This window comes from Poecile atricapillus, chromosome 25 (assembly GCF_030490865.1).
Source record: "Poecile atricapillus isolate bPoeAtr1 chromosome 25, bPoeAtr1.hap1, whole genome shotgun sequence".
Taxonomy (NCBI): domain Eukaryota; kingdom Metazoa; phylum Chordata; class Aves; order Passeriformes; family Paridae; genus Poecile; species Poecile atricapillus.
This window is the reverse complement of record NC_081273.1, coordinates 784366-810864: the sequence shown is the minus strand read 5'-3', so window position 1 is coordinate 810864 and position 26499 is coordinate 784366. Positions and strand designations below refer to the sequence as shown.

Below are 26499 nucleotides of genomic sequence, written 5' to 3'. Positions count from 1 at the left end.
CTTGCAGCATTGCCTTGGCAAAAAGGAGAGCAGGAATAAGTGAGTTTTGAAACAAGTGAGCCTTCTGTAACCCATCACTGGGAGATTCAGCCCTGAACCTGACATTCCGAGGCAGCCCACTGGGACTGCCACCTCCTTTATTTGTGAATATCTGCAGGACAATTTCTGAGAGACAAAATCCAGATAACAAAGAAAAAAACCTCTATACTCTTAATACTGGTTCTGATTCTGTGTGTCCTACACCACCTACTTGCTGGTAAGAAAGGAATAAAGCTTTCAGGATAGAATTTCAGTGACATCAACAGGTCTGGAAAGAGCAGAGTATGCCTGCTATGTTTCCAAGGTCAGGAAACAAGGAACACCCCAGGTTTATGCTGTACCTCCATCCATGTGAGGGCAGGGCCACAGTTGATCTTGTTGCCTGCGATGTTGGAGAGCCGAGCCAGGTAAGCCATCAGCATCTGGGTGACCAGCTGGGACACAAACACACACACACATACACACAGTGCTTCTGTTAATGCACCTTCCTTTGGAGAGCCTTCTGCAGGCTTAGGGAAGACCAGAAATCACCCACTGCCACAGGCAAGAGTGACAGTGATACGTTCCCTTCAGCAGATAAATGTTTTTCTGTCATTCAAAGGACAGCAAGCTACACACAGGGCTATAATGGTTACACCAAAAGAAAGGGCAAAGAAGCAGCTCTCTGTGAAAGTAATAATGTTATTACTATTTTGTAAGACTCATGCAGATTTTTTAAACTTCCCTTATCAAGATACCTTAAATCTAAAACCTTCCCCTCATTGTGGACTTTACATACAAATAATTCATGTGTCTTAGGGCCACCAAACACACCTGAGAACCACTCAGTGAACAAACCCCTGGCTGCCACTTCCACGTGCTTGCAAAGCCCTAAGAATGTAGCAACTCAGACTGACCCCCTGGCCAAAGAGTAGTATTTCAAGCAGTAGAAGAGGGGCTTAAAAATACACTTTGCCATGTCCCTTCTGTAACAGTAAACTGGTTTTTATTACAGAGAAGCCACTGAGATCTTTCCAAAGTCTCACAGTGACAGTAGTATAAAGCAGCATTGTAGCCCAGAATCTGTAGGACTGTTTAAAACATTGTTCTCCTCAAACATCTGTTCTGATGTGGCCAATTCAAAATAAAAAATATACGAGACACCCCACAGCTGCAGAGTTACGTTTCACAGAGCAGCAGAGCTATTCAGAATCTTCAAATCCTCTGTGCTTGCAGACAGAATGCAGATTTTCAGGCATGTGCTCTAAAGTCCAATTGATCACTGGTACAAGGATGCAAGACACAGGAATGCCTAAAATATAATTAAAAATAAACCAGGAATTCATTGTCCTGAATATTGTTGCTTCTGCTGAATTTAAATTTTAGATTGTCCTCAGAAATACCCTGTGTGAAAAGCAAGTGATAAATCAGTCTCTGCTGAGTCATGGGGCTGCATGATTAGCTCCTTCAATTCCATGGCAAACAACCTGTAAAATTTCAGGGGGCACTAATTTCAGTGTCCACGTCCTCCAAAACGATGCAGCCAAGATTCACCTGCTGATTTCCAAGAGATTTTTCTGGACATGAATAAATATTTCCATTATCAGTAGTGAGAACCTGAGGTAATTTCAGCTCATCATACTCCAGGGTGAAGACAGTAAGCCAAGAAATGAAAAGTATCTCTTTGAGAAAAAAACCCCGAAACACATTGAGGAAAAAGGGCTTTTTAAAGACCATTTAAATAACACACTAATGCACATGCTCTTAAAAAACACTTCAGGAATACTCAATTTAAAATGGAAGCCTAGCACTCCAAATGGGATTGCTCTTGCAGTGCTGCAGTTTAGACAGCAGGATTTCCGGGAATGCTGAGTTGGTAACACTAAGCCAGGAAATACCCACATCATTGACAAAGTTTCCAAGGACAAAACCAAATTCACATCTAAGGTACCACAGGACAGCTGCTTTCTTGACACTCAATCACTATTCTAGATTCAGGAGCTTAATTAATTTGTCTGAACTTGCAGGGTATTTCCCTTTAGATCACTGAAATTAGGGGTGGAAAACAGTGACTTTATCTGTGGTAGCCAATTTTCAAATGTAAACCAGGCTGTTTAAAACTACTCTGTACTAGAAATACATGGAATTGCTGACACTGGAAAAGACCTCTAAGTTCACCACGAAACCATGTCCTGGGTGCCACATCCACACACTTTTGAGCACTTCCAGGGATGGCACCACTGCCCTGGGCAGCCCCTTCCAATGTCTGACAGCCCTTTCCATTAAGAAATTGTCCCTGGTATCCAAGTAAAGCTCCCCCAGAGGTCATTCCTTGACCAAATGGCAGTCCCTGGGTGGTGCCTGCTCCAGGAGTGCCCCAGAGGGTCCCTTTACCTCGGGGCTGTCCTTCAGGGCATCGGAGCGGGGCAGCTCGGCCAGCTGCGAGAAGCGGCGGTCGTAGATGCACAGGTGGAGGTGTTTGTCCAGCACACGGAAATCCTCATAGCTCCTCTTCACGATCCAGCTCCTGCCCTGCACACACAAACACAGCCACACTGTCAGCAGCTCCTCAGCACTGAGGAAAGGGAAATCTGAGCAGAAATAACACTTGAAACATCTGAAAGCGATCAAAGTGCCTGAGTAACATTTTCATGTTTTAATTTGCAGGTAACATTTTCATGTTTTTATTTTCAGCAGCCATTCATGCTCAAACCAGCTGTTAGTGGTCCTGCTTGAATTATTTAACCATGGGTTTGGATGTGGCCCAGCATCATGAGACCCATCCAGAGCTTTAACTTCCACCTGTCTTACAAGGATTTTGTAGCATTTTCCTACACAAGGTGTCCTTGCACAAATGTAAGTCACCAAGTGGTTGTATAAACTGCGTGAAATTAGATTCCAAACAGACAGAAGCATATAAATGCAGAGATCTGAAGGCAGGATTGAAGCTTGCAAAATTTCTGCCAGGTGCCCCAGGCAAACCTTCAGCTGAATTAAGAAAAGAATCCATGATGAACAACTCTAGCTGCAGATTAATTCCTGAGTGCATATTATTTCCCCAATTAAAATATAGACAAGATACAGACTGCTCCAGGGGACAAGGAATGAACTGTGGCAGCACAGAACAGTTTGCTTTGTGAAGCTTTTAATATCTAATGATAACTTTTAAATGCTCCATGACCTGTTATGATCAATAAAAAAACATTGTAATAATGCAGCAGTTTACAGGTCAAAGCACTTTTATGAAGAGTCATTAATCACAGAATCCTGGAATGGTTTGGGAGAGAAGGGAACTTAAAGCCCATCCAGTTCCACCCCTGCCATGGGCATGGACACCTCCTGTTCCAGTCTGCTCCAAGCACTGTCCAGCCTGACCTTGGATAGTGCCAGGGATGTGGAGGGAATCAAGGGATCAGATTGCTCCGGGTTCCATGGGCACTCAGAGGCAGTGCCAGGGACTGGAAGTGGTGCAGGGATGCCTGGAAGTGGAGCAGAAAGCAGGGGATGCGTGGTGTAAGTAGGACACTAGAGGGGACAGAGCTGTAAATGCTGACCTGCTGTGTGTGGCTGGCAGGTGCCCTCTCCCCTGGGATACAAAAGGCATGGCCTACTCTGAATTGCCAGTCATAATTCCTCTACACTGATTTCTTTATCAGCAAAGTTCTAAGCATCAGTTTTCATTAATATCCAAAGCCTGCGTGGCAATTGCAGATATAAACCCTCAATCCAGCTACATTCTGTTCCAATGATTTAAGACAACTCCACACTGTGACTCTGTCCATAAACTCTGCTTTCAGTTCATGAGAAATCACCATATTTCACAATCCTACAAAGAGGCACCTACACAGGATAAATTATTTGGGATTTCCACATTATGTCATTTTACTTTTTGTCTAAAGGACGAAAATAAAACCAGGAGTGCAAGGCTAATTCTCTTCAGGGAGCTGTCAGCATTCCCCATTTCTCCATCTTGTGCAATTAAAGGATTCTTGCTCTCTCACTGAGCTGCCAGTGTGACCTTCAAGGTTCAGTCACATATGTAGGGAAAAGCAGCCTAAGAAATCCCTGTGATCCTGGATCTGCCTCTGCCACCAAACCGGGCATTTAAATCCTACATGACCACCCAAACAACAAAATGATCTGTCAAACAATCCTAAACCTGTCAGTAATTCCATTATATTTCATTTTAAAGGCTGGCCTGTAGCTTTGCAGTCTGGTTGCCATGAATGAGGGCAGTAAGAGTTAAATGCAGCCGAGAGGCAGAGCTAGGTCAGCCCCTGCTGTGCCAGGGTGTGCAGCATCCCACACCATCCCAGTCAAGGGGCTGACAACAGCAGGAAAAGGTAATGGATGAGCAGGGACAGCTTACCCCACACCAGCAGCAGTGTCTCTGGCCCCACGGGAGGCTTCTGGAGCAAGGACAGGCAGCAGAGCTGGAGCACAGGAACTGGGATCCTTAGCTCCTGCACCTCCAAACTGCAGCTCGCAGCTGCTAAGCAACCAGCAGAGCTCTCCCTGAGCTCTCCCATCCCTGAGCTCTCCCTGAGCCCTCCTTGAGCTCTCCCTGCCAGCAGCCCAGGCTCCAGGAGAGGGATGCTGTAGGTGCCTGGAGGACAGAAACTCCTCACCATTCCCAGATCATTCAACCTAGGATCATGGATGTCAGGCTCCTTTGCAAAAGGATCATAGAATACTTTGTGGAATCATGGAATATCCTGAGTTGGACCCACAAGGATCATCAGTCCAAGTCCTGGCCCTGCACAGACACCCCTACACTCTCACCCTGGCCATCCCTGGCAGCTCTGCCCAAAGGTTCCTGTAGCTCTGGCAGCCTCGAGGCTGTGCCCATTCCCTGGGGAGCCTGGGCACCTTCTGGGGGAAGAACCTTTCCCTAAATCCAACTTAAACCTCCCCTGGCACAGCTCCAGCTGTTCCTCAGGTCCTGTCACTTCACTCAGATGAGCTCAGCACCTGTCCCTCCACTTTCTGGGAACAGGGCTGCCAGTTCCTGTCTCACTCAGAGTGACCGTGCACAGGCTGTGCTGGCACAGAGCAGTACTTCAGGAGCAATAACACGTTTCCACCCAGCAGGATGTTATTCCAACACCCTAAAGTGGAGTATTTACCAATATTCTACAGTTTTAATCCTGCCATCATTCATTTCAAAAAGCTCCTATGCTCTAGGTTGGACTTCAAGTTGTACTAAGCAAAGTTTTTTTTCAGATTTGTAGCCTGAGTGACAAATTTTTAAGCCACATTTACATGGGATGCAATTAACTTTACAGGTAGGAATCACTGCAGCAACCAAAGAAGGAACTGGACAGTATTTAGTGCTTCCCATTAGATCTCCAGCACAAATCACAGGAAAGCAAAGCCTGGATTCTCCCAGCAGGACTCCCAGAGAGGCACAGCCAAAGCAGCAGCAACAGCAGCATCCTCATCCCAGACCCAAAGTACTACAAAGGCTTCCTTATACCAATATAAAAATTGTACATCTTGCTCCCCTTTTCTGCAAATTCTCAAATACCAGAAAAGTTTGGCAAAAGGATTCTTTTTTAATTTAGAGAGTTAATAAAATATTAGACACAAGTAAGTGCCCGTTAAGTTGGTCTTGTGCTGTCAACTGTGTTTTATAGCAAAGCTCTACATTTCTGGTGCTTCAGGCATTCAACATCCATATGGCAAAAATGTCTTTTCATAGTTTTAATTATTTCCATAAACTGTTGCTCAAATAAATTTTTAATCAGCCTCTAATTTTCTAATTCAATAATTACTTTTCATTCCCTTAATTATTAATGGTCCTGATTTACAGAAGCACAAGCTTAAATCCCATTCACTTCAGTAGGACATAAGAGGTGAAGTTAAGCACAAAGTGATTTCCCAGATCCAGACCTTCAACAACAAACCTGGCTGTGACAAAGTTCATTAAAATAAAAAATCAATTATCAATTATTATCAAGTTAATAATTATCAAGTGAAGATTTCAATAATGCCATTATTTCAGAACCTTTAAAAGGAAAAATTGACCACTGACTTAAAAACAAGTTTCTCTTGAAAAAAAATCAATGCATTTTTGAAAATTTCTTTTGACAGAAATGTTCACAACGAAAAGCATCATGACAAATCTGGAATTTCTCACAGAATGGCAAATCTGGTCTCATCCCTACTCTTTTTCCATCCTGTTCTGTTCTCCCTTACTCTCCTGGGTAAGATTAAATGTACAATGAGAGCCTGGTGAGAGTTCAGTCTCTGCACAGAGCTGCTGATTTTTTTCAGATTATCAAAGCAAGGAGAAATGTCATGCTAAAGAAATGATCACATATTACTGAACTGATGATTTAATTTCCAGTGAGCCAGAGATCTGAACCCTCCATCAGTAGCAGCACCACTGTGAGATCACAAACCAGAGACACTCCTGGGCTTCACTTTGCATGGGAGCAAATGGAGAGGGACAGGGATCCAGAGCCCAGCTCCACAAGGAATATTTTTAGCTCTGCTGATCAAATGGCCTGCGAAGGACGATGAGCAGCCACAGCCTTGAGTAGTTTCCTACTCCCTTAAGCTCAGCTCAGTCCTGTGGCACTTCAGAAGAACAGCAGTGTCACTCCTATTCCCATTCTTCCCAAGCCCAGCCTGATTCCTGCAGCTCAGTGATGGCTTCATTACCAACACACAGACATGAGCCACTGCAAATCTGAGAGGAAGCAATTTGAAACCATTCCCTGCATTTTCAATCCCACAGTCAAAGCCTCGCTTTGCTCCACCATCCCTTAAACACTTCAATTATCAGTACAATAATATAATACAAGATACAATAATAATACAAGAATTGTGCTCATTTCCGAGAGGGGATCCCCTAAGATCAGGCCAGCTCCATTCTGCAATATTTGTACATAGGTTTAACTGTTTCCACTCAGCATCTGGCAGAAGTAATTCTTCCAGCTGTGCCCTGAGCAACAGCCAGAGGCACCCAGCCTGCAAGGGAGGTCCCAGTTGCTGCCAGGATTTGTGGTACCATCCATTCACAAAACTTACATGCTAGAATGTTGTAGTAAAGATTTATAGATCTTCTTGCTATGTAAGAAAAACTCCTGTTTCCAGCTGGATCTGCCTCCATGTCAGCAGACAAGCCCCCATCTTGTCCATCAATCTCTCTCCAAGACAGCCAGACTTCCACTGAGTTCCAGCACACACAACTTTCCTGTCTGACTGGGTTTGCTCTACAGCACTTAGGATTTATTTATTTTAAGACAGGGATAGACCTTTTTCTTCTGGTTCAAATGCTTATTTCCTCAGAGAGAACACATGGATGCTGTCCTGAACCTTGCAGTCCACATGGAGAGCAAGAGCAGAAAATGAGATGAAAGTATAAGGCAAAAGTCACTTCAGTTTGACCCATCAGTAAGAAAACACCACAGATTAAATAGCTGGAAAAGCAGCAGCATCCAGCAGGAGAGGTTAACTCTGCCATGGGTGACTCTTACAGCTGTCTGGGGCTCAGGCTCTGTATGTTATTCCAGCCTGACCCTTCAGCCCTTTCCTGTTTCAAGTCACAGCAGAAAAGGGTTTAGAGATTTAGTCAAAACAGAAAGCAAGATGGATAAAATCCATCCTGGGGAGTTCACCCAGGAAGTGTTTTTAGCTGGTGCCTTAGGTCTCTTTATCTACACTTACATTTGTTTACAAAAGCGATTCCACGACTTCTGGTGTGTTATTCTAACTTGAAGGAAATTATAAATCTTTAAAATGCAAAGGGAGTTTAAGTTTAAAACTAAGGCAACATAAAAGTACTTTATTTCTGAACAAACACTAAAACTTCAGCACTCCACCTGGAATCACAGCACATGGAGGGAGGAACAAGCACAAAATGGAGGGAATATACAAATGGACAGAGCACAAAGCAGAGGAGAAAATTTGGTATATTTAAGTTTATACTTTATTAGTCTTATTACATAGCATAAATTAATCTCCCTGCATTAATTAACAGTTTATTATCAATTAATTGCAGTCACTAGGATAAAAAGATTTTAATGGAAACCACTGCAGCTTTTCTCCCCTAAAAATTAGACTTATTTGTGCTGCTGGACTCCAATTACAGATTGGATCTCCCAAAGCACACGCAGGGACACAGGGCTGGATCTGAGTGACAGCAGTGTCATCCTGTCTGTCCTCACTGTTTGGGAAATCACCCTCTCAAGAGTGTGTGGTTCTCTGGAGCAGAAAGAGACACAAGCCACGAGCTCCAGTGGTTCCTGTGTCCCTCAGAGGAACAGTTTTGCCAGGAGTAAATAAAAACCTGGCTCAGGCTTTGGGGGTGAGTGGTTTTGTACACGTACAGATGAGTAAGAGCCCAGCAAGAGAACCCAACACAAAGAGAGTGCCTGAAACCCTAAGAGCCATTTTTCCTCCCAGAACCAGCCCATTTCTGAATGGCAGTCTGACAGACCTTAAACTCAATGCAGGATTTGCAGCCGTTGACATGTGAGTGAAATCCCTGCTCTCCTGACACGCTGTAATTTGAACAGTTCCATACCCATCATCTCTTTAGCGAAATTCCACCATGGAGCAGCGGGTCAGGGGTGAGGGGAGGGTGGGCACAGCGTGGGGGGCTGCTTTTCTGCACTTCAGAAAATCAGAGATGTGACACAGTGAGAGCTTGGAGCCAACAAATGAAATCCTTCAGAGCCACATAGCAGAGCTAAGGGAAGAGAACTGAAATTGCACCATCCCCCAGGTAGCAGGACAGCAAGTATGTCCATGTATGTATGAACAGCTACAAATGATTGTATGGACATGGAAGGCATTAAATACAGCTCCCTCCTTACCCCACAGCCCAAATGTGCCATGAACTGCTCTGCACTCAGCCACAGAGGAGAGCTCCATCAAAGCCAGCAGCCACCATTAGCCTTTAGAGCAAAACAAAAAACCTTTGAAAATTACTTGCCTGAGGTTATTAAAACAGAAGAAAAGAAAATCACAGAATCCCAGGATGGCTTGCATTGGGAGGAACCTTAAATCCCATCCAGTCCCACCCCTGCCATGGGCAGGAACACCTTCCATTAGAAACTTGCTCCAAGCCCCATCCAACCTGGCCTTGGACACTTCCAGGGATCCAGGAGCAGCCACAGCTTCTCTGGGCACCCTGTGCCAGGGCCTGCCCATCCTCACAGGGGGGATTTCCTTCCCAATATCCCATCTAAACCTGCTCTCTGGCAGTGGGAAGCCATTCCTTTTTTTTTCATATTTCCAAAATCTTCCTGAATTCCTTGCCTGAGGTCACCTACAGCATCAGCAGCTTTGGCAGACAGAGATCTCAATTTTCTTAAATCTCATTTCTCAGGCAGATCATGGAAGCAAACAGCTGACTTGTGTGTATACATCTATGTTTGATCAGAGCACAGAATCAATCATGTTTTTGTAAAAACAAGCTACCAGGGAGAAAAGAGGTTTTCTTGTAGGTGCAAACCCAAAAAACTTTATTTGAAAACCCCCCATGACCCTGTTAGGGCTGTAATGCCACAGACCAGACATCCATCACATCATTTACAAACAACAGCCACTCAGGAACACAGAAATTACAAAACCCTGCTGTATCTGACACTGCTCCCTTCCAGCCCCATTCATCCTGACACCCCAGAATGAAGCAACACTACTACCAGTGTTTGGAAAATATCACTAACAGGGTAAGAAATGTCTCTGGGCAAGGTTATAGATGAAAACTATGCATATTTACAGGGAAAAGATCTGTAAGCAGGGATGTTAGAGATGGAGCTGATTGAGCCTCAAGGACAGAGGTTGGAAGAGTGAAACATTATTTAGAAAGCACAAAAACCAGAAGCAGCTACAGGGAGGTTTTGGGAAGAAAGCTGGAGCCAAAATGGAAAATCAGTTGCTTTTCTGGCAGCTGCAGTCATCAGTTTTATGAAGAAAGAGTGAAAAGTAGTGCCAAGACCAAGGAGATGAAATATTTAAGACAGACTATCTTCAATATCTAATATCCCTGATGGGAGCTTTCAAAAACATAAACTACAACATTTGAAATAAAAGCACAGTTTTAAACCCACAGATGAGATAAAAATGCACCATTTGGAAAACAGAAAGTCCTTCCTGATCTGTCAAAACCTGAGCCCTTGGTGGCAAACCTGCTCTACAGTCTTGGAAAATTCACAGTCAGTATTTGTTTCTGATGCCTCCATCCCCTAGCCTGTGGCATATCCTCAGCAGCAACCAACACCTGCTCTGTGCATTTTAACAAACTTGGGGCCCAAACCTGCTCTGTAACTCTGGGAAAGCCCCAACAACCTCAGAACAAGATCAAATCAGGTTCCCTCTGAGAATTCTGTGACTGACTCCTCTAAACAAACCTTATTTTTAATGTAACATGCAGTTGGGCAAAGCACCTCTATTTACTGGGTGCAACAGTGGCACTCTCAGCCATATTATTACCCAGACAGCTCAATTACAAATTATCTTCTGAGTATCAGTTTAATAATGCATGTGCACTCAGTGGAACTAGGAGGAGAGAACTTTGGAAAACTGTTGGGATTGTGTATTTTGCCACCTGGGTCTGTGCCAGTATTTGCTACAGTGAAAATGATGCATCTTTGATTTACCACTGAAGTATCTTTAGGACAAGATGCGCTAAGGAGGGATAAGCTGGATATTAAGTGGAATTTTTTTAGTGGAAAAGTCTGTCAAGCCCTGGCAGAAGCTGCCTAAGCAGTGGTGGGTGGAGTCACAGTCCCTGGAAGAGTTAAAAAAACAGTGTTGATGTGGCACTTGGGGACATGGACTGGTGGTGGCTTGGCAGTGCTGTGGCAAAGGTTAAACTCCATGATTTTGGAGGTCTTTTCCACCCTAAATGACTCCATAAGTGAATGATTCTGCCTTTACACATACACTGTTTATTTTGATGTGGTTTCCATGCCTTGACAGAGCTTTTTGAAACCATCCTTTCCTAACCTGCCTGCTCTGCATTTTATGTGCAGTGAATGTGTTATTTTTAAGTGCAGATGCTGTTCCAAGGTCATGAACTTCACCTACCCTGAGACTGAGCACCACAAGTGCTCACCTGGGCTGTCTCCTGCTGCTTCCTCAGCCTCCTACATCCAACATCACCTGGTGATCAGAGCAGCTTTGCAGCCTTGAAGAGGATGGGACTGGATGAAACTGTTTTAGATCATTTGTCCCAACAGTCCGTCACCTTCCCAGGTAAACAGGTATTGAAAATGTGCACATGGCAAACCTTATTTTATATTCCATAAGGAATAAACATCAAGGCAGGAAGGAATATCCACCACAATCCTCCTCTTACTCTGGACTTGAACCAAGCCCAGCTTTTGGAAAAGTTGTCAAACAAGTAAATTGTAGGCAAAGGGCTCCTCTGCAAAGCATCTGCACTTGCTCAGTTGTGGGAAGGACTCAGTGTCTTGTCTGAAGAATCCAAATGTCCCCTTCAATTTGTGGCTGGGCCCAGCCTTGTCTCCAAAGCACCACATGAGGGTCAGGAGCCCTGCCAGGATCCATCACAGTCCTCCTGCCCCCACAGATTTCTGCAGTGACCCTCACTGCCAGAGCCCAGAGCACAGTCTGTGGACAAGCAGAGATCTCGAATTCTGGGCTTGTTTTCTGTCTGAAGGCAAAAATGTCCAAAGGACACGACATTAACAAACGATCATGGAACTGTGAGAGCCTCTGCAGCTCACAAAAAAACATTTTAGGCAGCACTTTGATGTGATACTGCATTTTATCCTGACAAATGATTTTCCCTCTCACTCATCCTTCCCTAGAGCAGGGACTGGCCCTTCCCTTCAGCTGGGGGGTTCCCATCAGGGAAAACTCTCTGAAGTTATGTATCACCCACATTCCCTTTGACCAAGAACTGCCCAGCAGCTCAGCCTCATGCAGGGCTGATGAACTGGGAGGCTCTTGTCTTGAGGAGGTTATTTCCAGATACCCTCTTTCCCCAGCAAAACCCACCCTCAAATAAATTCCCCAGAGCATTTATCCACTGTCCCTGGCATGCTGAGGGGACAGCTTGAAGTGCACTTACATTTGTACCTGCTGCAAAAATGTGCTTTAGCACCAACAGCTCCACAACAGCTTTTATTTCTGCAACATCACTCTGTAAATAAATTATTCCATTCAAAATCCACACACAGCTACAACCCTGGTTTTGCGTCTCATGCATCCAGAGTTAAGAAAAGAAAGAGCTGATCCCACTTCTGTCACAATACACGCTTAAATAATTAGAGAAAAGAAAATCCAAAGAGAGCCATGAATGGAGCAATTGAAGACTGAAGTTTAAGGGTGACAGTAGTTTTTCATGTCTCATTAGCAGTGGATGATCTCCACAGCAGAGCAGTGAATCTTTCCTGGCTGGGGCTGAAGGAGCAGTCCCATCAGCAGGGAAAGGGAACCCCAGAGCCTCAGGACACACAGAACACACAGATGCAGCTGGGCCAGCACAGTGCTGCTCCTGGGTGGGACAAAAATCCCTTTTGCCTCAAAACTGGCACTTCCACGGTGACATGTCCAAACAGGACAAGAAGAAATGGCCTCAGTGCCAGGGGAGGTGCAGATTGGACACCAAGAGGAATTTTTCCCTGGAAAGAGTGGTCAGGAATTGGAAGGGGTTGCCCAGGGAGGTTCCCGGAGTGTCCAAGGAAGGCCTGGTAGTGACACTCAGAGCTCTGGGCTGGTGACAAGGTGGGGATCAGTCACAGGGTGGACTCAATGGTCTGGGAGGGCTTTTCCAACCTCAAGGACTCCGTAACTCCATGTGAGAATTAAGGATCACATGGCAAAACCCCAGGCTGAGCAATGGGTATGGTGAACCTGCTTTTAAAACAGGACACCCCATTATTAATCCTGCTGGATGGGAGTGCTGCCCTGCAGGAAAACTCTGAACACCAGGCAGTCATACCCTTGTCCTTCATAACTACTATCCCAATTACTAAATGAATTTATCTTTCAGTGGTATCATGCCAGCTACAGAGTAATAGATGTTAATTATGCAGTTCAGATGTAATTCAGCCCCTACAGATGGCACTTTACTTCCCCAAAGCCTGGAACAGAGCCAGGTGTTTCAAAGCCCCTCCACCTTGGCTTTGGGATCTCCTGAGGTCTAAGCACAGCCCAGCAGCACCCTGCAGGCTGCCTGCCAGCTTCAGGCATTCTTGACTAATTCTCATTCCCACTGTCACTTCGTTTTTATTTACTGCTGCTGGGAGCAGGAGGCACGTAGTGTGTGACCTCAGATCCACCGGAGCACAGCACGTGGAGTGATGGATTAGCGGGGTGGAAACAAGGAATTCTGCTGCTTTCTTTTGCCTAATGTGAAACAGCCCTCAATGCCCGAGAAAAGCTTAGGACAGAGGTTCAACATGTGTAAACATCTGGAAGGATGGTGTCAGAAAGGCCTGTGGGAAGGTTTTTAAATGGTTTTGTGGATTTACAAAGTATTCAGGATTTGTTACCCAGAGAAGCTGCGGCTACCCCATCCCAGGATGGGGCATGGAACAACCTGGTCTAGTGGAAGGTGTCACAGCCCATGGCAGGGGGTGGAACTGGATGTGCTTTAAGTCCTTTTCCAACTCAAACAGTCCATGATTCCATTTCCTAACGCCTGCAGGTATGAGGCACCGAACTCATGGACAACCTGTCAGTGGAAATTTCATTTTCCCAGTCATCTTCAGGCAAGTGGTGCCAAGAGGCAGAAAAGATGAACAGAAAACAAGGCAGGGGAAAGGTCATGCTGGTGAGCAGAATTTTAATGTATGTGAAAGCAGAGCAGCTTTTATGAGCCCTGAGCACACACAGCCCTGGCCCTGACCAAGGGGTGAGGACACACAGGTAGGGACAGGAGGCTGCATCATGTGAAAATTTATTGTTTAATAAAGGCACCCACTAACTGCTTTTGTTTTGTTTAGTAAAATCCTAAATCAAGGCAGAAAATCCTATATAAACATGGAGAAGGAAGTTAACACACATTCTGAAAACAGATTTTGCACTGGGTAGGATCTACCTGGACCTTCCACATATCCCTTTAACAAAGACATGAAAGCTTTGCCCTCTCTGTATTATTATATGTATATAAAGCACACAGAAAAATATCTGTGAGTTACAATCTGCCCTTCAGTCATTTGTTTAAAGAGCTTTTCACAGAAGCAAAGCAGCACTTTCTCAGTTCCTGTTCTCCAGGTGCTTGAGCTTCAAACAGAAACTGTTAATACAGAAGACAAAGAACCCAACCACATTTTGAATGTTTGACTCAAAAATTCTCCTGGCAAGCAATCTGTGGTTCCAGCTTGGACTATCCCAGGCAGCCAGAACCAGCAAACCACACTTGAGACGTTGCTCCTCTGACTAAGACATCGCCCCTGTGGGACGTTCAGTGTCTTCCACACTCTCATCCCCACAAATCACCCGGGATGGGGAGTCCTGCCTGCTCTTCCTCCTTGGAGCCTGCTCCTCCTGTGCTCTTGAACACTCATTTTTGCACAGGGAATGTGGGATGGGGATGCCTTCAGAGCTTGGCAAATCCTGCTCTTCAAACAGAAGGTGCCCAGCTCAAATATCCTGCAGGGCAGAGCTGGGACAAGTGGCTGAGGTTTGGGGCAATGTCTTCCTCTGGTGCACCAGGGACCAGATTCCATCTGGCAAAGCAAACACAGCCCCTGCTGGAACAAAGAACATCAAGAGAGCACAGCACTGAGCATCCTGTGCCACAGGAATGGCTCAGCTCCTTCCAGCCTGCAAATAGGAGCAGGAAAATGGAGAAAACCCTCTTGGACCACAAGAATTCCTGCTCTGGGAACAGCTTTAGAAATGTACCAGTGCTGGAGCAGAAAAAGGCTTCCTTTGTTGGCATTATGCCCCAGAAAAAGGAGCAGGAAAAGTGCTGTGGCTGGGCTGGCATCACAGCAGACAGCCTGTGATTAATCCCTGAGATTGTGTCAGCCCTGGCTCGTGCTTGTGCAGTCTGATATCCCTGGTGAGCAGTGCCTGTCACTCCTGTCCCAACAGTCTACTCTGAGCATGGACATGAGCAGCCAAAGCCTTGGGAAAGGCTGGGATTACAGCCTCCCTCAGAATCTGAACATCTCCACACCCAGTCCTTGCTCTCTCCCTGACACTCAAAATGTCACTAAAAATGATGCTTGAGGTGTTCAAACACCACAAATTTCACACTGTAAAGAGCATTTACAAGTTTCTTTCTTTCTTCAGAACTAAAGTTGAGACTGGACATTCTTCTGGTGTAATATCTAAGTAAGTACACATGGAGTTGCTGTAGTGTCACATGAACAAACCCCAAAACATCCAAAAGGCACATTTCCAGCCTTCCTAACAAGCTGACTGGATAGCCCTTTCCAGCCTTTTTGCAGGCTCTGACTTGTGCTGACTTGTTCTCCACACTCAGACCATGTAAACTCTTTGCTTACCCCAGTGGAAAGTCCCAAGAATTGCAGATACTGTCCAAGGACTTTCACAGCAGCAGGTATAGCATTAATTCCTCAGGGGTCTCAGCCACCCCCTGTGCTCCTTCAAGAACCACAGGGATTACCAACTAATGTCTCCAGCTTCAGAGGGTTCACAGGTACAGTCCTCACACCATCCTTCCAGCACCTGACCCTTTTATTTTAATAATATCACTCTTTTCACAGAAGTTCTGAAATCCATCTTCTAGAAATTCAAGTTCAGTGCAATCTTACTTGGAAAAAAAAGGAAAAACCACCTATGTTGCTGAAAACAACCCAAACCAAAATCTCCCATCATTGGCTCTTCCCAACAGGATTTAATTCCCTCCCCTTTGTCATTTCCTAGTTTCATTTGTCCAAAAGAAGAATCCTATCTCTCCTCTTTTCTGAAACAGCTCTCTATATATTCCTACTTCTTCTTAAGAGCTAATAAACAGGATTAATTTTTTTAGGTTTTGAAGTAGAAGAAAAGCTGAGCAGACTTAACCCCCCTCTGAACCTTGCACAAAGCCTGGATTTCACAAGCTGACTTGCAGCACAAATACACCTCCCAAAGAATGCTTTTTCTAACGTTATCTGGGAAGGTTTTGCAAAATAGGCATCAAGCACTAATTCTCTTTACACCACTAAAAAATACTTACAGCTGGGAAGAAGTGGGATAGAATTCCCTCAGTGTAAGTAGCTGTGTCCTGCCAAACCCAGCTAAGGCTGAGCTGGATGTTTGAAATACCTGCTGCTCAAAAGCTTTGCTTTGCTGCCTGCTCCAGAGGGAAGTAGCACAGCAAATGCCATTTGATGGGCCACAACACACAGAGTGGGTCTGCACAGCCCAAACTGGGCAAGGCCCAGCACTGAACCCCAAACCCATGGGTTTAACTGATTTCTCCAAGTCTGGAATCCAAAGTTGCCAGGATGGCAACACCCTCACTCTTTGCTATCTGCTCCTGCCACAAACCACAGCTATTTTAAAGCTTTTACATTTATGTGGATGCAGCCTCCCTAACAATTCCCCGTGTCCATCTGAGCAATCCAGGATACAGCTCAGGCTGCTGCAGTGGCCGAACACCAGCGCTGGAAGCACATCCAAAGGGTGAGGAAAGCCAAATTTAGTTTTCAGGCTTTTTTCCTCCCTCCTTTGATATTCTCAGCCTGATCCAGATGCACCCTGCCAAAATCTGCCCCCACTGCACTACCATTTCATGAGCTATTTCACACCTCCCATTTCATTCTCCTGCAGAGCCAAATCCACGCAGACACTGCTGGTGTCCAATGTGTGATGGAATGGAATCTCTCCCTGGACACCAGAGAGGCCACGGCATGTCAGGGGTGAAGCATCTCCATGGCACAAATGATGCTCAGCTGTGCAGTTCCTCCCATACCTTCCTGGTCATTGGATCCAAATGTCACAAATTTCTCAGCTTTCTATGGATCTGAGACAGGGACATGGAGTAATATGGGAGAGGGTGACCACAGGCTTGGGGAAGGGAGAAGCTCAAACTAGGCAGGGGGAGTACTTTAAAACAGAAGAAAAAGAGAAAAAAATAGAAAAAGAAAAAAGAAGGAAAAATACAAGAAAAGTAAAGAAAAAGGGAAAAATAAAAAGAGAAAAGGAGAAGAGGGGAAAGAGGAAAATAAGAAAAGGGGAAGAGGAAAAGGGGGAAAAGGGGAAAGAAAAAAAGGAAAAAGAGAAAAAAGGAAAAGGGGGAAAGTGGAAAAGGGAAAGAAAAGAAAGTAAAAATAAAATGAATAAAGGAAGAAAAAAGGAAGAAAGGGAGACAGGTGGCTGGTTCTATGCCCATCCTTTAATGGATGAGGGGGAGGAGAGGGGAGGGGAGGGGAGGGGAGGGGAGGGGAGGGGAGGGGAGGGGAGGGGAGGGGAGGGGAGGGGAGGGGAGGGGAGGGGAGGGGAGGGGAGGGGAGGGGAGGGGAGGGGAGGGGAGGGGAGGGGAGGGGAGGGGAGGGGAGGTGCGGGAAGGGAAGGGAAGGTGCGGGAAGGGAAGGGAAGGTGCGGGAAGGGAAGGTGCGGGAAGGGAAGGTGCGGGAAGGGAAGGGAAGGTGCGGGAAGGTGCGGGAAGGTGCGGGAAGGTGCGGGAAGGTGCGGGAAGGTGCGGGAAGGTGCGGGAAGGGAAGGGAAGGGAAGGGAAGGGAAGGGAAGGGAAGGGAAGGGAAGGGAAGGGAAGGGAAGGGAAGGGAAGGGAAGGGAAGGGAAGGGAAGGGAAGGGAAGGGAAGGGAAGGGAAGGGAAGGGAAGGGAAGGGAAGGGAAGGGAAGGGAAGGGAAGGGAAGGGAAGGGAAGGGAAGGGAAGGTGCGGGAAGGTGCGGGAAGGTGCGGGAAGGGAAGGGAAGGGAAGGGAAGGGAAGGGAAGGGAAGGGAAGGGAAGGGAAGGGAAGGGAAGGGAAGGGAAGGGAAGGGAAGGGAAGGGAAGGGAAGGGAAGGGAAGGGAAGGGAAGGGAAGGGAAGGGAAGGGAAGGGAAGGGAAGGGAAGGGAAGGGAAGGGAAGGGAAGGGAAGGGAAGGGAAGGGAAGGGAAGGGAAGGTGCGGGAAGGGAAGGGAAGGGAAGGGAAGGGAAGGGAAGGGAAGGGAAGGGAAGGGAAGGGAAGGGAAGGGAAGGGAAGGGAAGGGAAGGGAAGGTGCGGGAAGGGAAGGTGCGGGAAGGGAAGGGAAGGGAAGGGAAGGGAAGGGAAGGGAAGGGAAGGGAAGGGAAGGGAAGGGAAGGGAAGGGAAGGGAAGGGAAGGGAAGGGAAGGGAAGGGAAGGGAAGGGAAGGGAAGGGAAGGGAAGGGAAGGGAAGGGAAGGGAAGGGAAGGGAAGGGAAGGGAAGGGAAGGGAAGGGAAGGGAAGGGAAGGGAAGGGAAGGGAAGGGAAGGGAAGGGAAGGGAAGGGAAGGGAAGGGAAGGGAAGGGAAGGGAAGGGAAGGGAAGGGAAGGGAAGGGAAGGGAAGGGAAGGGAAGGGAAGGTGCGGGAAGGGAAGGTGCGGGAAGGGAAGGTGCGGGAAGGGAAGGTGCGGGAAGGGAAGGTGCGGGAAGGGAAGGGAAGGTGCGGGAAGGGAAGGTGCGGGAAGGGAAGGTGCGGGAAGGGAAGGGAAGGTGCGGGAAGGTGCGGGAAGGGAAGGGAAGGGAAGGGAAGGGAAGGGAAGGGAAGGTGCGGGAAGGGAAGGGAAGGGAAGGGAAGGGAAGGTGCGGGAAGGGAAGGTGCGGGAAGGGAAGGGAAGGGAAGGTGCGGGAAGGTGCGGGAAGGGAAGGTGCGGGAAGGGAAGGTGCGGGAAGGGAAGGTGCGGGAAGGGAAGGGAAGGGAAGGGAAGGGAAGGGAAGGGAAGGGAAGGGAAGGGAAGGGAAGGGAAGGGAAGGGAAGGGAAGGGAAGGGAAGGGAAGGGAAGGGAAGGGAAGGGAAGGGAAGGGAAGGGAAGGGAAGGGAAGGGAAGGGAAGGGAAGGGAAGGGAAGGGAAGGGAAGGGAAGGGAAGGGAAGGGAAGGGAAGGGAAGGGAAGGGAAGGGAAGGGAAGGGAAGGGAAGGGAAGGGAAGGGAAGGGAAGGGAAGGGAAGGGAAGGGAAGGGAAGGGAAGGGAAGGGAAGGGAAGGGAAGGGAAGGGAAGGGAAGGGAAGGGAAGGGAAGGGAATTTCTCAGAAGCTGGGCTTGGTGCACAGCGGCTGCAAAGGAGCAATTCCCTTTGCCAAGGCTCGGCATTCCCCCCATTGTCCCCACACAGATGAAATCCATGCCTGTACCCTCAGACACATCCCTGCAAAGCACTGGAGAGTGGAAGCAAGGCACCAGAGGAGCAGAGGCAGGCCTCACCTCCATCCTGCCCCATCCCAGCTCTCCGTTGCTCCTGAGCCTCCTTCCTGCATGGGGACATTCTGCAGGGTTTAGGACACAATTATACCTGAGGCCACCCTGTGAATCTCTGGAAGTGTCAGTAATGTGGGACAGGGATCAGAAATTATCTGCTCTGGAGCTAGAGAAAAACTGCCACGTTCTCCAGGCTCACCTGCAACAGACAGGGAATAATCCAAGGTTCACCCCTCCACTAAACACTGCAAATGTACCCCTAATGTGAGGGCTCAAAACACACTGAAATTCCGATTTCCTACAGTCCCCTGAAACTCCCTTTCCCAGGCACTGCACTGCCATGGCTGGGACAGACATGTGCCCACCCTCAGGGTTTGCTGTGCTGCCTGTCAGCCTGGCCTGCTTGGCTGGGAAGCGCCGCTTTTGTGCCAGACTGACGCCAGGGGGTTACAACAGTCCTGAAAAATGCCAAAACACTGGCAGATTTGAGATATGTCCACTTGGAGCTTCTCTTCCCTCTCCCGAGAGCACATTCATAAACATGGACAAGAACCTGTGAAAGCTGCCCACAGAGAGGAATTCCTTGCTGGAGCTCAGCCTGGCCAGGCTCCATCTGCAGAACAGGGCAAGGGGCTCTGCTCCTTGGGATGTGGGATGGTTGGTTGCTCAAGATTCACCACCTGTCTGTGTGTACTCATTGATAAAACAGGTGTTCAGGGGGTGCTGAGGTGAATCATGGAAAGAGCTGCTGTTCTAAATCCAGGAAAACAACGCAACACAGGCAGGAACTCTGCACTGAACCTGCCAGTGCCCTGCATCCCCCACAAAGGGTGACTCACTGAGCATATTAAAACCCATTATGTAGCATTTTATAAAGTCACACAGATCAGCAGATGAAGAATTTGTGGGACAGAGCAGCAGATTCCTCTGCCCAAAGCATCCTGAGATGAGAATTCCATGCCAGGTGTCTGGGAGCAGATCAAGAGTCCTAGCAGCACACTGTGGTAACACACCACTGGCTGGGATTCTCCCTGCTGGGGTCACTGGTATGTCCAGGTGTCCATGTTCTCCCCAAAGTGACCTCGGCCTGGGCACACCCACTCCTGGCTCCAGGCTCATCCCTGGGCATCAGTGAGGATTATTTGCTTCACACTCTCCTTTTTCTCCCCTTAATTCTTCTCCTCTCCTAAAACATGCTGGTGGCAGCAGCACAGGCAGCATCCCTGGGGAAACGAGGCAGGGAAGAGGTGGAAAATCCCAGACACACCACAGGGAAGCATCACATCCCAACATTCTGGGGCAGTGTTGGAAAGAGAATGAAACACAGGCTGGGGGGAGAAAAGAGGGCATTTACCTGACAGGAGATCTGCACCAGGTACACCAGTTCCTTGGAGTCACAGCCATTCCTTGTCACTTCGTTCTGTTCCTCTGGGAGCGAGAGCTGCAGCGAGGGACAGGGAGAGAGAAGAACAGGTCAGAGAGGGCCAAGAGCAGGCACAGAGCGGCACACGGAGCACAACATCCACATCAGCCAGTGCCAAGACACCCTGAGCCTCAGGGCATCAGGAAAGGGCTTGTCTGGCTGGAGCTGCCACAGAGGAGACACTCAGCACACACAGAACATGGAATGCCACTGGATTCTGGAACCTCACCTGACAGATTAACAATAAAAATACGGTTCAAAAATAAAACAATTATGGGGAGGCAAACGGTTTGAGGTAGGAATTAAACCTCCAGCTCAGAAGTCTGCTAAATTAATTGTTCACTGAAAATATCTTGATAAATATTCATGGATAATGAATATAGAACAGTGCTTCTCCCTATTCCCTTCCCATATTTTATTTTTTTGTTTTATACATTCAGGCAGATAATGTAAATTAGATAATAAAACATATCTCCAGATTTCAAAGCTGTCAAGCAATTCACCCCAGCAGAGAGTTTTATGGCACCATTCATCACATCTAGAGTCATTTACTGCATCATCAGGATGTGTTTGTGTGAGAGCAGTGAGGAGACATTCCTGCACATGGACTGAGCGCAGAGAATTTGGCTCCTGGGCCTGTTATCCCACTAAAATGGCTTATGTTTAATTATCTTCTCTGAGAACAGAAATAAAAAATCATTGTAAGCAAGTTAAGACTGTTTTCAAAGCAAATAAATAAAGGAAATGTGTACATAAAATTTAAAAGGCTAAAAAAAACTTAATTAGCCAAGAGCAAAAAAGCCCTGAAACAAATGAAAGTATAAATGAAAAAAAAAAAAGGCTGAGAAGAAGAATCCCAAGTTGCTGTACTTAATGAATGTAAGCAATTGAAAATCAGAAGTGGGTTGTGAGACACCCCATGAAAGAAGGACAAAGAAGGAAAAGTTCTTTCCATACAAATGACCATGAGACCTGGAATTTATTTAACTTTGTTCTGCCAGAATCTCCCTTCTCTCTGTAGGGAAGTCCCACCATACACAGATTCAGCCCTCTCCCTCCACCAAGCCAACTCCTGGAATACTAATTTCTTTTCTGTTGGCTGTAGGCAGGTAATTAACAACGCTGCTGAACCAAAGAAGGTCCTTGGGTTTGTACAATTTATTATCAGCACAGGCTGCTGCCATTGATACGATTAAATACAACCATGGCTTCTGTATTGCACCGTCCCTCCACCTTTATCACCATTCTTTGCTATCAAATATCTCATCTGAAGTGCTACTGAGTTTTGGAACTACAGCTGAAGGAAACCCAAAGCATGCAGTAGAGGAAGGCTTGCACATGCTGTAGATATTTTCCATGTTTGCCAGGTATGAAAAGCTCTGGTTCAGAAAGGCCACAAGGAGATCCAAAGGCTGGCTCAAGCCCTTCTGTAGGGAAAGGCTGAGAGAACTGAAATGTTCAGCCTGGAGAACAGAAGGCTCCAGGGAGAGCTCAGAGCCCCTGCCAGGGCCTAAAGGGGCTCCAGGAGAGCTGCAGAGGGACTGGGGACAAGGGATGGAGGGACAGGACACAGGGAATGGCTCCCAGTGCCAGAGGACAGGGTTAGATGGGATTTTGGGAAGAAATTCCTCCCTGTGAGGGTGAGGAGGTCCTGGCACAGGGTGCCCAGAGAAGCTGTGGCTGCTCCTGGATCCCTGGAAGTGTCCAAGGCCAGGCTGGATGGGGCTTGGAGCAACCTGGGATAGGGGGAGGTGTCCCTGCCATGGCAGGGGGTAGAACAAGATGGGCTTTAAGGGCTCTTCCAAGCCAACCCAATTCTGAGATTCTATTAATCAAATGTGGGTTTCCTACGCCTGGAGAAATGTTTCCATCCTCTAATCCCCGCTGTGCTCATTGAGGGCACACAGAGCATCCCAGCACTTAAAGGAATTTCAGGTGTCCCTTCACCGAGCCTAGCAGTGGCAAAGCTCATCACCACAGGCCCCAAAAAACACAACAGTCAGGTAACAAAATCACCAACAGGCAACTGCAGAGCTCCTTGAAAGGAATTCAGGGCCTGACTGCAGCAGAATGTGGTGGGGTAGAGAAAGGCACGGTGTGAATTCCTCACCCTCCCTTTCACACCCTGACCCCAGGCTGGGCTGCAGCCACGCCAGGGCTCTGCACAGACCCCTCAGGAGGAGCAGTGGATCTGCTGGAGGTGTGAGCAGGAGCCTGAGCTACAGCAATCTCCCTACCCAAGGACCATCCTGCTGATGTTGTTCTGGGAGCTCACAGCCCCACTTCAGTCACTGTTCACATGAACTCACTGTGGGGAGCAGTGCCATTTCAGCCCACTGACGGCCCTACATCCCTGCACCTGTCTCATTTCAGAGGGGAACTGGAAAACCCAGCTGAACACTGCTCCTCTCCCACACACAGCCTCATGCTGACTGAGATAGAGACAGAAACTGTTTACACAGGAAAATCTGTGGGGTTTATCCTGCAATCCAACTGTCCTCACAGCAAAATGCCCCCAAAGATGAATATTCGCTCATGTTCCCTGTCCCCACGTGGTTCAGTTTGTATTTTGCTTTGTTAATAGACATGCACCAAAGCCCTCTCAAAAATCATGGATGTCCTGATGTTTAAAAGCCTTTCCTGCTGCTGTATTCCTTGTAAACAGAACATCCTGGAAAGCACAGTTGCCCCCAGGCTTGATTTGAAATCCAGGCACAAAGCAGAGGCTTCTCCTGACCTTACTGGACTCTGAACATGACTCACAGGCAGAATCTGGTTGGCTCCAAAGTGGGACATTGATTTTTGTGTTCTTGAAGAACAGAGCAGCCAGCGGGGCCTGGTGGATATCCCTGTAACTGTGCCAATGTGTTTTCTTGAGGTAAACAATCTCTAAAGAGTATTTATTGCAACTGATCAAAGTTAAACAGCATATACTTTATAATATATAATCTGCAATGTTTCCTCTTCACATTGAAATTGGCTCCTGAGCCTGATAAACAATTACAAGGCATTAGATCCCATTAGGTTCATTTATTGTTGGAATATATATGCTTAGCTAGGATGAGTGGATATGACCAATTTCATAAATGACCTTTAAGAGTATCCTAAACTCTTCATGGATATCATTTCATGATACACAAAGAAAACCTTAAAAACAGTCATACCACACTTCATGTGTATGGATAATGCAGAGTCTTGTGAACATTACAAAATTAGAGAATCCCAGAATGGTCTGGGTTGGAAGGGACCTTAAAGCTCATCTGGTTCCTTGGGCAGGAACACCTTCCACTGTCCCAGGCTGCTCCAACCTGGCACTGGACACTTCCAGAACAGGGCAGCCCCAGCTCCCCTAGGCAACAATGCCAAGGCACTGCTCAAATTTTCTTTACACAGCTGGGGACAAGTCTGGGGGTCTGCACCGTGCACATGACCACTGAGAACTGATGAAGAATTCAACACAGTAATTTTTTGTCTACCAGCAAACTTGTACCACAAGCTTTGGGCTCTTTTCGCTGGCTTGCTGGCCAAGACTTTGCTGATCACATATACAGATTAAACATAAAAATGCTTCTAGTTCATGTCTGAGACAGAGGCAAGCTGGGTGATAAGGGGACTTATTACAGGGGTCTTCTGCAGAAGAATATTTATTGGTCATTCCTCTTGTAGGGAAGAACAGTGACAAAGCACAAATCTGAGTTATGACACAGCACATTCAGAATTAAAAACAATTAAAAGATAACTCTTGAGATCTGTGCATCATTTTTTACTTCCAACCACTGCAGAGTCTTGTGTGCTCCTCTTACAAACAGCAAAAGCTGTGAAAAATCATCTCAGGAAAAGCACTAGATAAATCTGTTGACAGGATGGGGACTGTTGGCTATTAACAAAGTGCCAAATCCTGCCCAGGTAAGACCTGGTGCCCCTGAGCCCCAGACGTCAAAGGAAGCTCATTCAGCCAGCTTTAACTTTCATCTCCTTGTTTTCTGAGTGATGTCAACTCCATCATCCAGCTCTCCCAGTGAAAGGGTAATTTGTGAGAAGCCTGGGAAGCGTAGATTTGATTTGTCTGTGGAACTTACTTCAACTTCTGCTTCATAAAGCCATGAATGCACTGATCTCACTCATGCACATCACAGCAAGTGAGTAACACAGAGCTGTGGCAGAGAGCTCACAACAAAACTAAAATATGTAAGAAAAACAAAATACAAAAGAAAATAAAAGCCCAAACAAATCCCCCTCCCAGCAGAATCAGAGTAAGGTTAGAATATAATGGGGGAGGAATTCAGTAATTAGATGACAATTAATTAATGAGAACCATAAGCTAGAAAAATAATCTTGATTCCAACTAGAAGGAGCAGATCATCCTTCCCAAACTCCAAACCTGTCTGTGCAGGTAATTGGTGTAAACTTTTAGCAAACTTTAATTAAACTAATCCAACTGAGACCCTCATCTCATGTCAGCTACACTGACCTGGGACACAGCCAGGGAATAAGACTCCAGAGAGCAGCAAAACCCTGTAAAATGACTCCTACAATTCTTGGAGTTGATTTCAGTCTCCCACACAGCACCTACCAGGTTTCATCTAAATTCCTTGGATAACAATGCCCTGGTTGGGAGCCAGCAGAAAGCCAAGACCTCAACAGGCAATGCTTTGTGTGCACACCAGGGACTGGCTCCTGCAAGAAGCTTTAGGGACACTGTTAGTGCAGAACTGAGACAGGATCAAGCCACAGGGAGCAAACAGGAGCTGCTTCACCAAAATATTGGGACAATCACAAATATCTGTCACCAGTCTGAGCTGGCAGAGGCGTTTCTGTTCTCTCTCACAGGTGGTGACAGAAACCTGCCTGTCCTTGGCCTTGACCTGAGGGTTTCTCGTGGAAAGCATACATTTCATGGCCAGTCAGAGGAATTATGGAGAATCATGGAATTGTTGAGTTTGGAAAAGCCTCTGAGATCGTGGAGTCCAACTGTTTTTCCAGCACTTCCAAGGCCACCATTGACCACTGACACCCGTAAGTGTCACATCCACATGGAGCTGAAATCTCCTTGGGGATGTGGACACCACCACTGGCCCTGGGCAGCTGTGTCAGGGCTGGACAGCCCTTTTCAGGATGAAATCTTCCCCAATATCCAATCTAAATCTCCCCTAGAGCAACTTGAGGCCATTGTCTCTCCTCCTGTCCCTGTTCCCTGGGAGCAGAACCTGACACTCCCTGGCTGTCCCCTCCTGTCAGGGAGCTGTGCAGAGCCAGAAGGTCCCCCTGAGCCTCCTTTTCTCCAGGCTGAGCCCCTTTCCAGCTTCCTGGACAAAAAACCACAGCTGCTCTCTACAGCTCCTTCTCTGTGCTTCAAAATATTAATTATTTAATATTAATTATTGCTATTTAGAACAGTATTATTCACCTAAAAGATACAATTATATTGTTTTATATATCTAAATACATGCATATAAATATGAGGGAATTACTTAAATAATAAATATTATTATATTAATATAATTCATTACACCTATAATATAAAATACAGTAATTCAGTATTTATATACTGAATATAATTTAGTTATTATAAGGTAAAGTATGAGCAAGTTGAGCCTCATTTGCAGACCCTCTCCCCTCTGATCCAACACCCTGCTACCACTGGGCAGCATCTGGCCCAGTGATCCAGGTGGGATGAGGAGCTCACATCTGTAGGAATCTCCAGGAAACAAAGGATGGCAGGAACACTGACCAAGACTTGAGCCAGAAGTTTTAAGTCAGTGGAAAGGCTGCTGCTTTTCCTGGCAGGGGTT

The 26499-nt window shown here is 46.7% G+C and overlaps 1 protein-coding gene across 2 annotated transcripts in view; it reads right to left on the bottom strand.

Moving 5' to 3' along the window:
- Positions 1-26499, bottom strand: part of ARHGAP32 (Rho GTPase activating protein 32) — a 243552-nt gene that overhangs the window by 75037 nt on the left and 142016 nt on the right. For both annotated transcript variants that reach the window (XM_058856945.1, XM_058856944.1), the window contains 3 exons: positions 20639-20725; positions 2413-2550; positions 381-473 (listed from right to left, as the gene is read on the bottom strand). In XM_058856945.1, coding sequence (XP_058712928.1) covers positions 381-473; positions 2413-2550; positions 20639-20725 — 318 coding nt within the window. The remainder of the gene's footprint in view (positions 1-380; positions 474-2412; positions 2551-20638; positions 20726-26499) is intronic.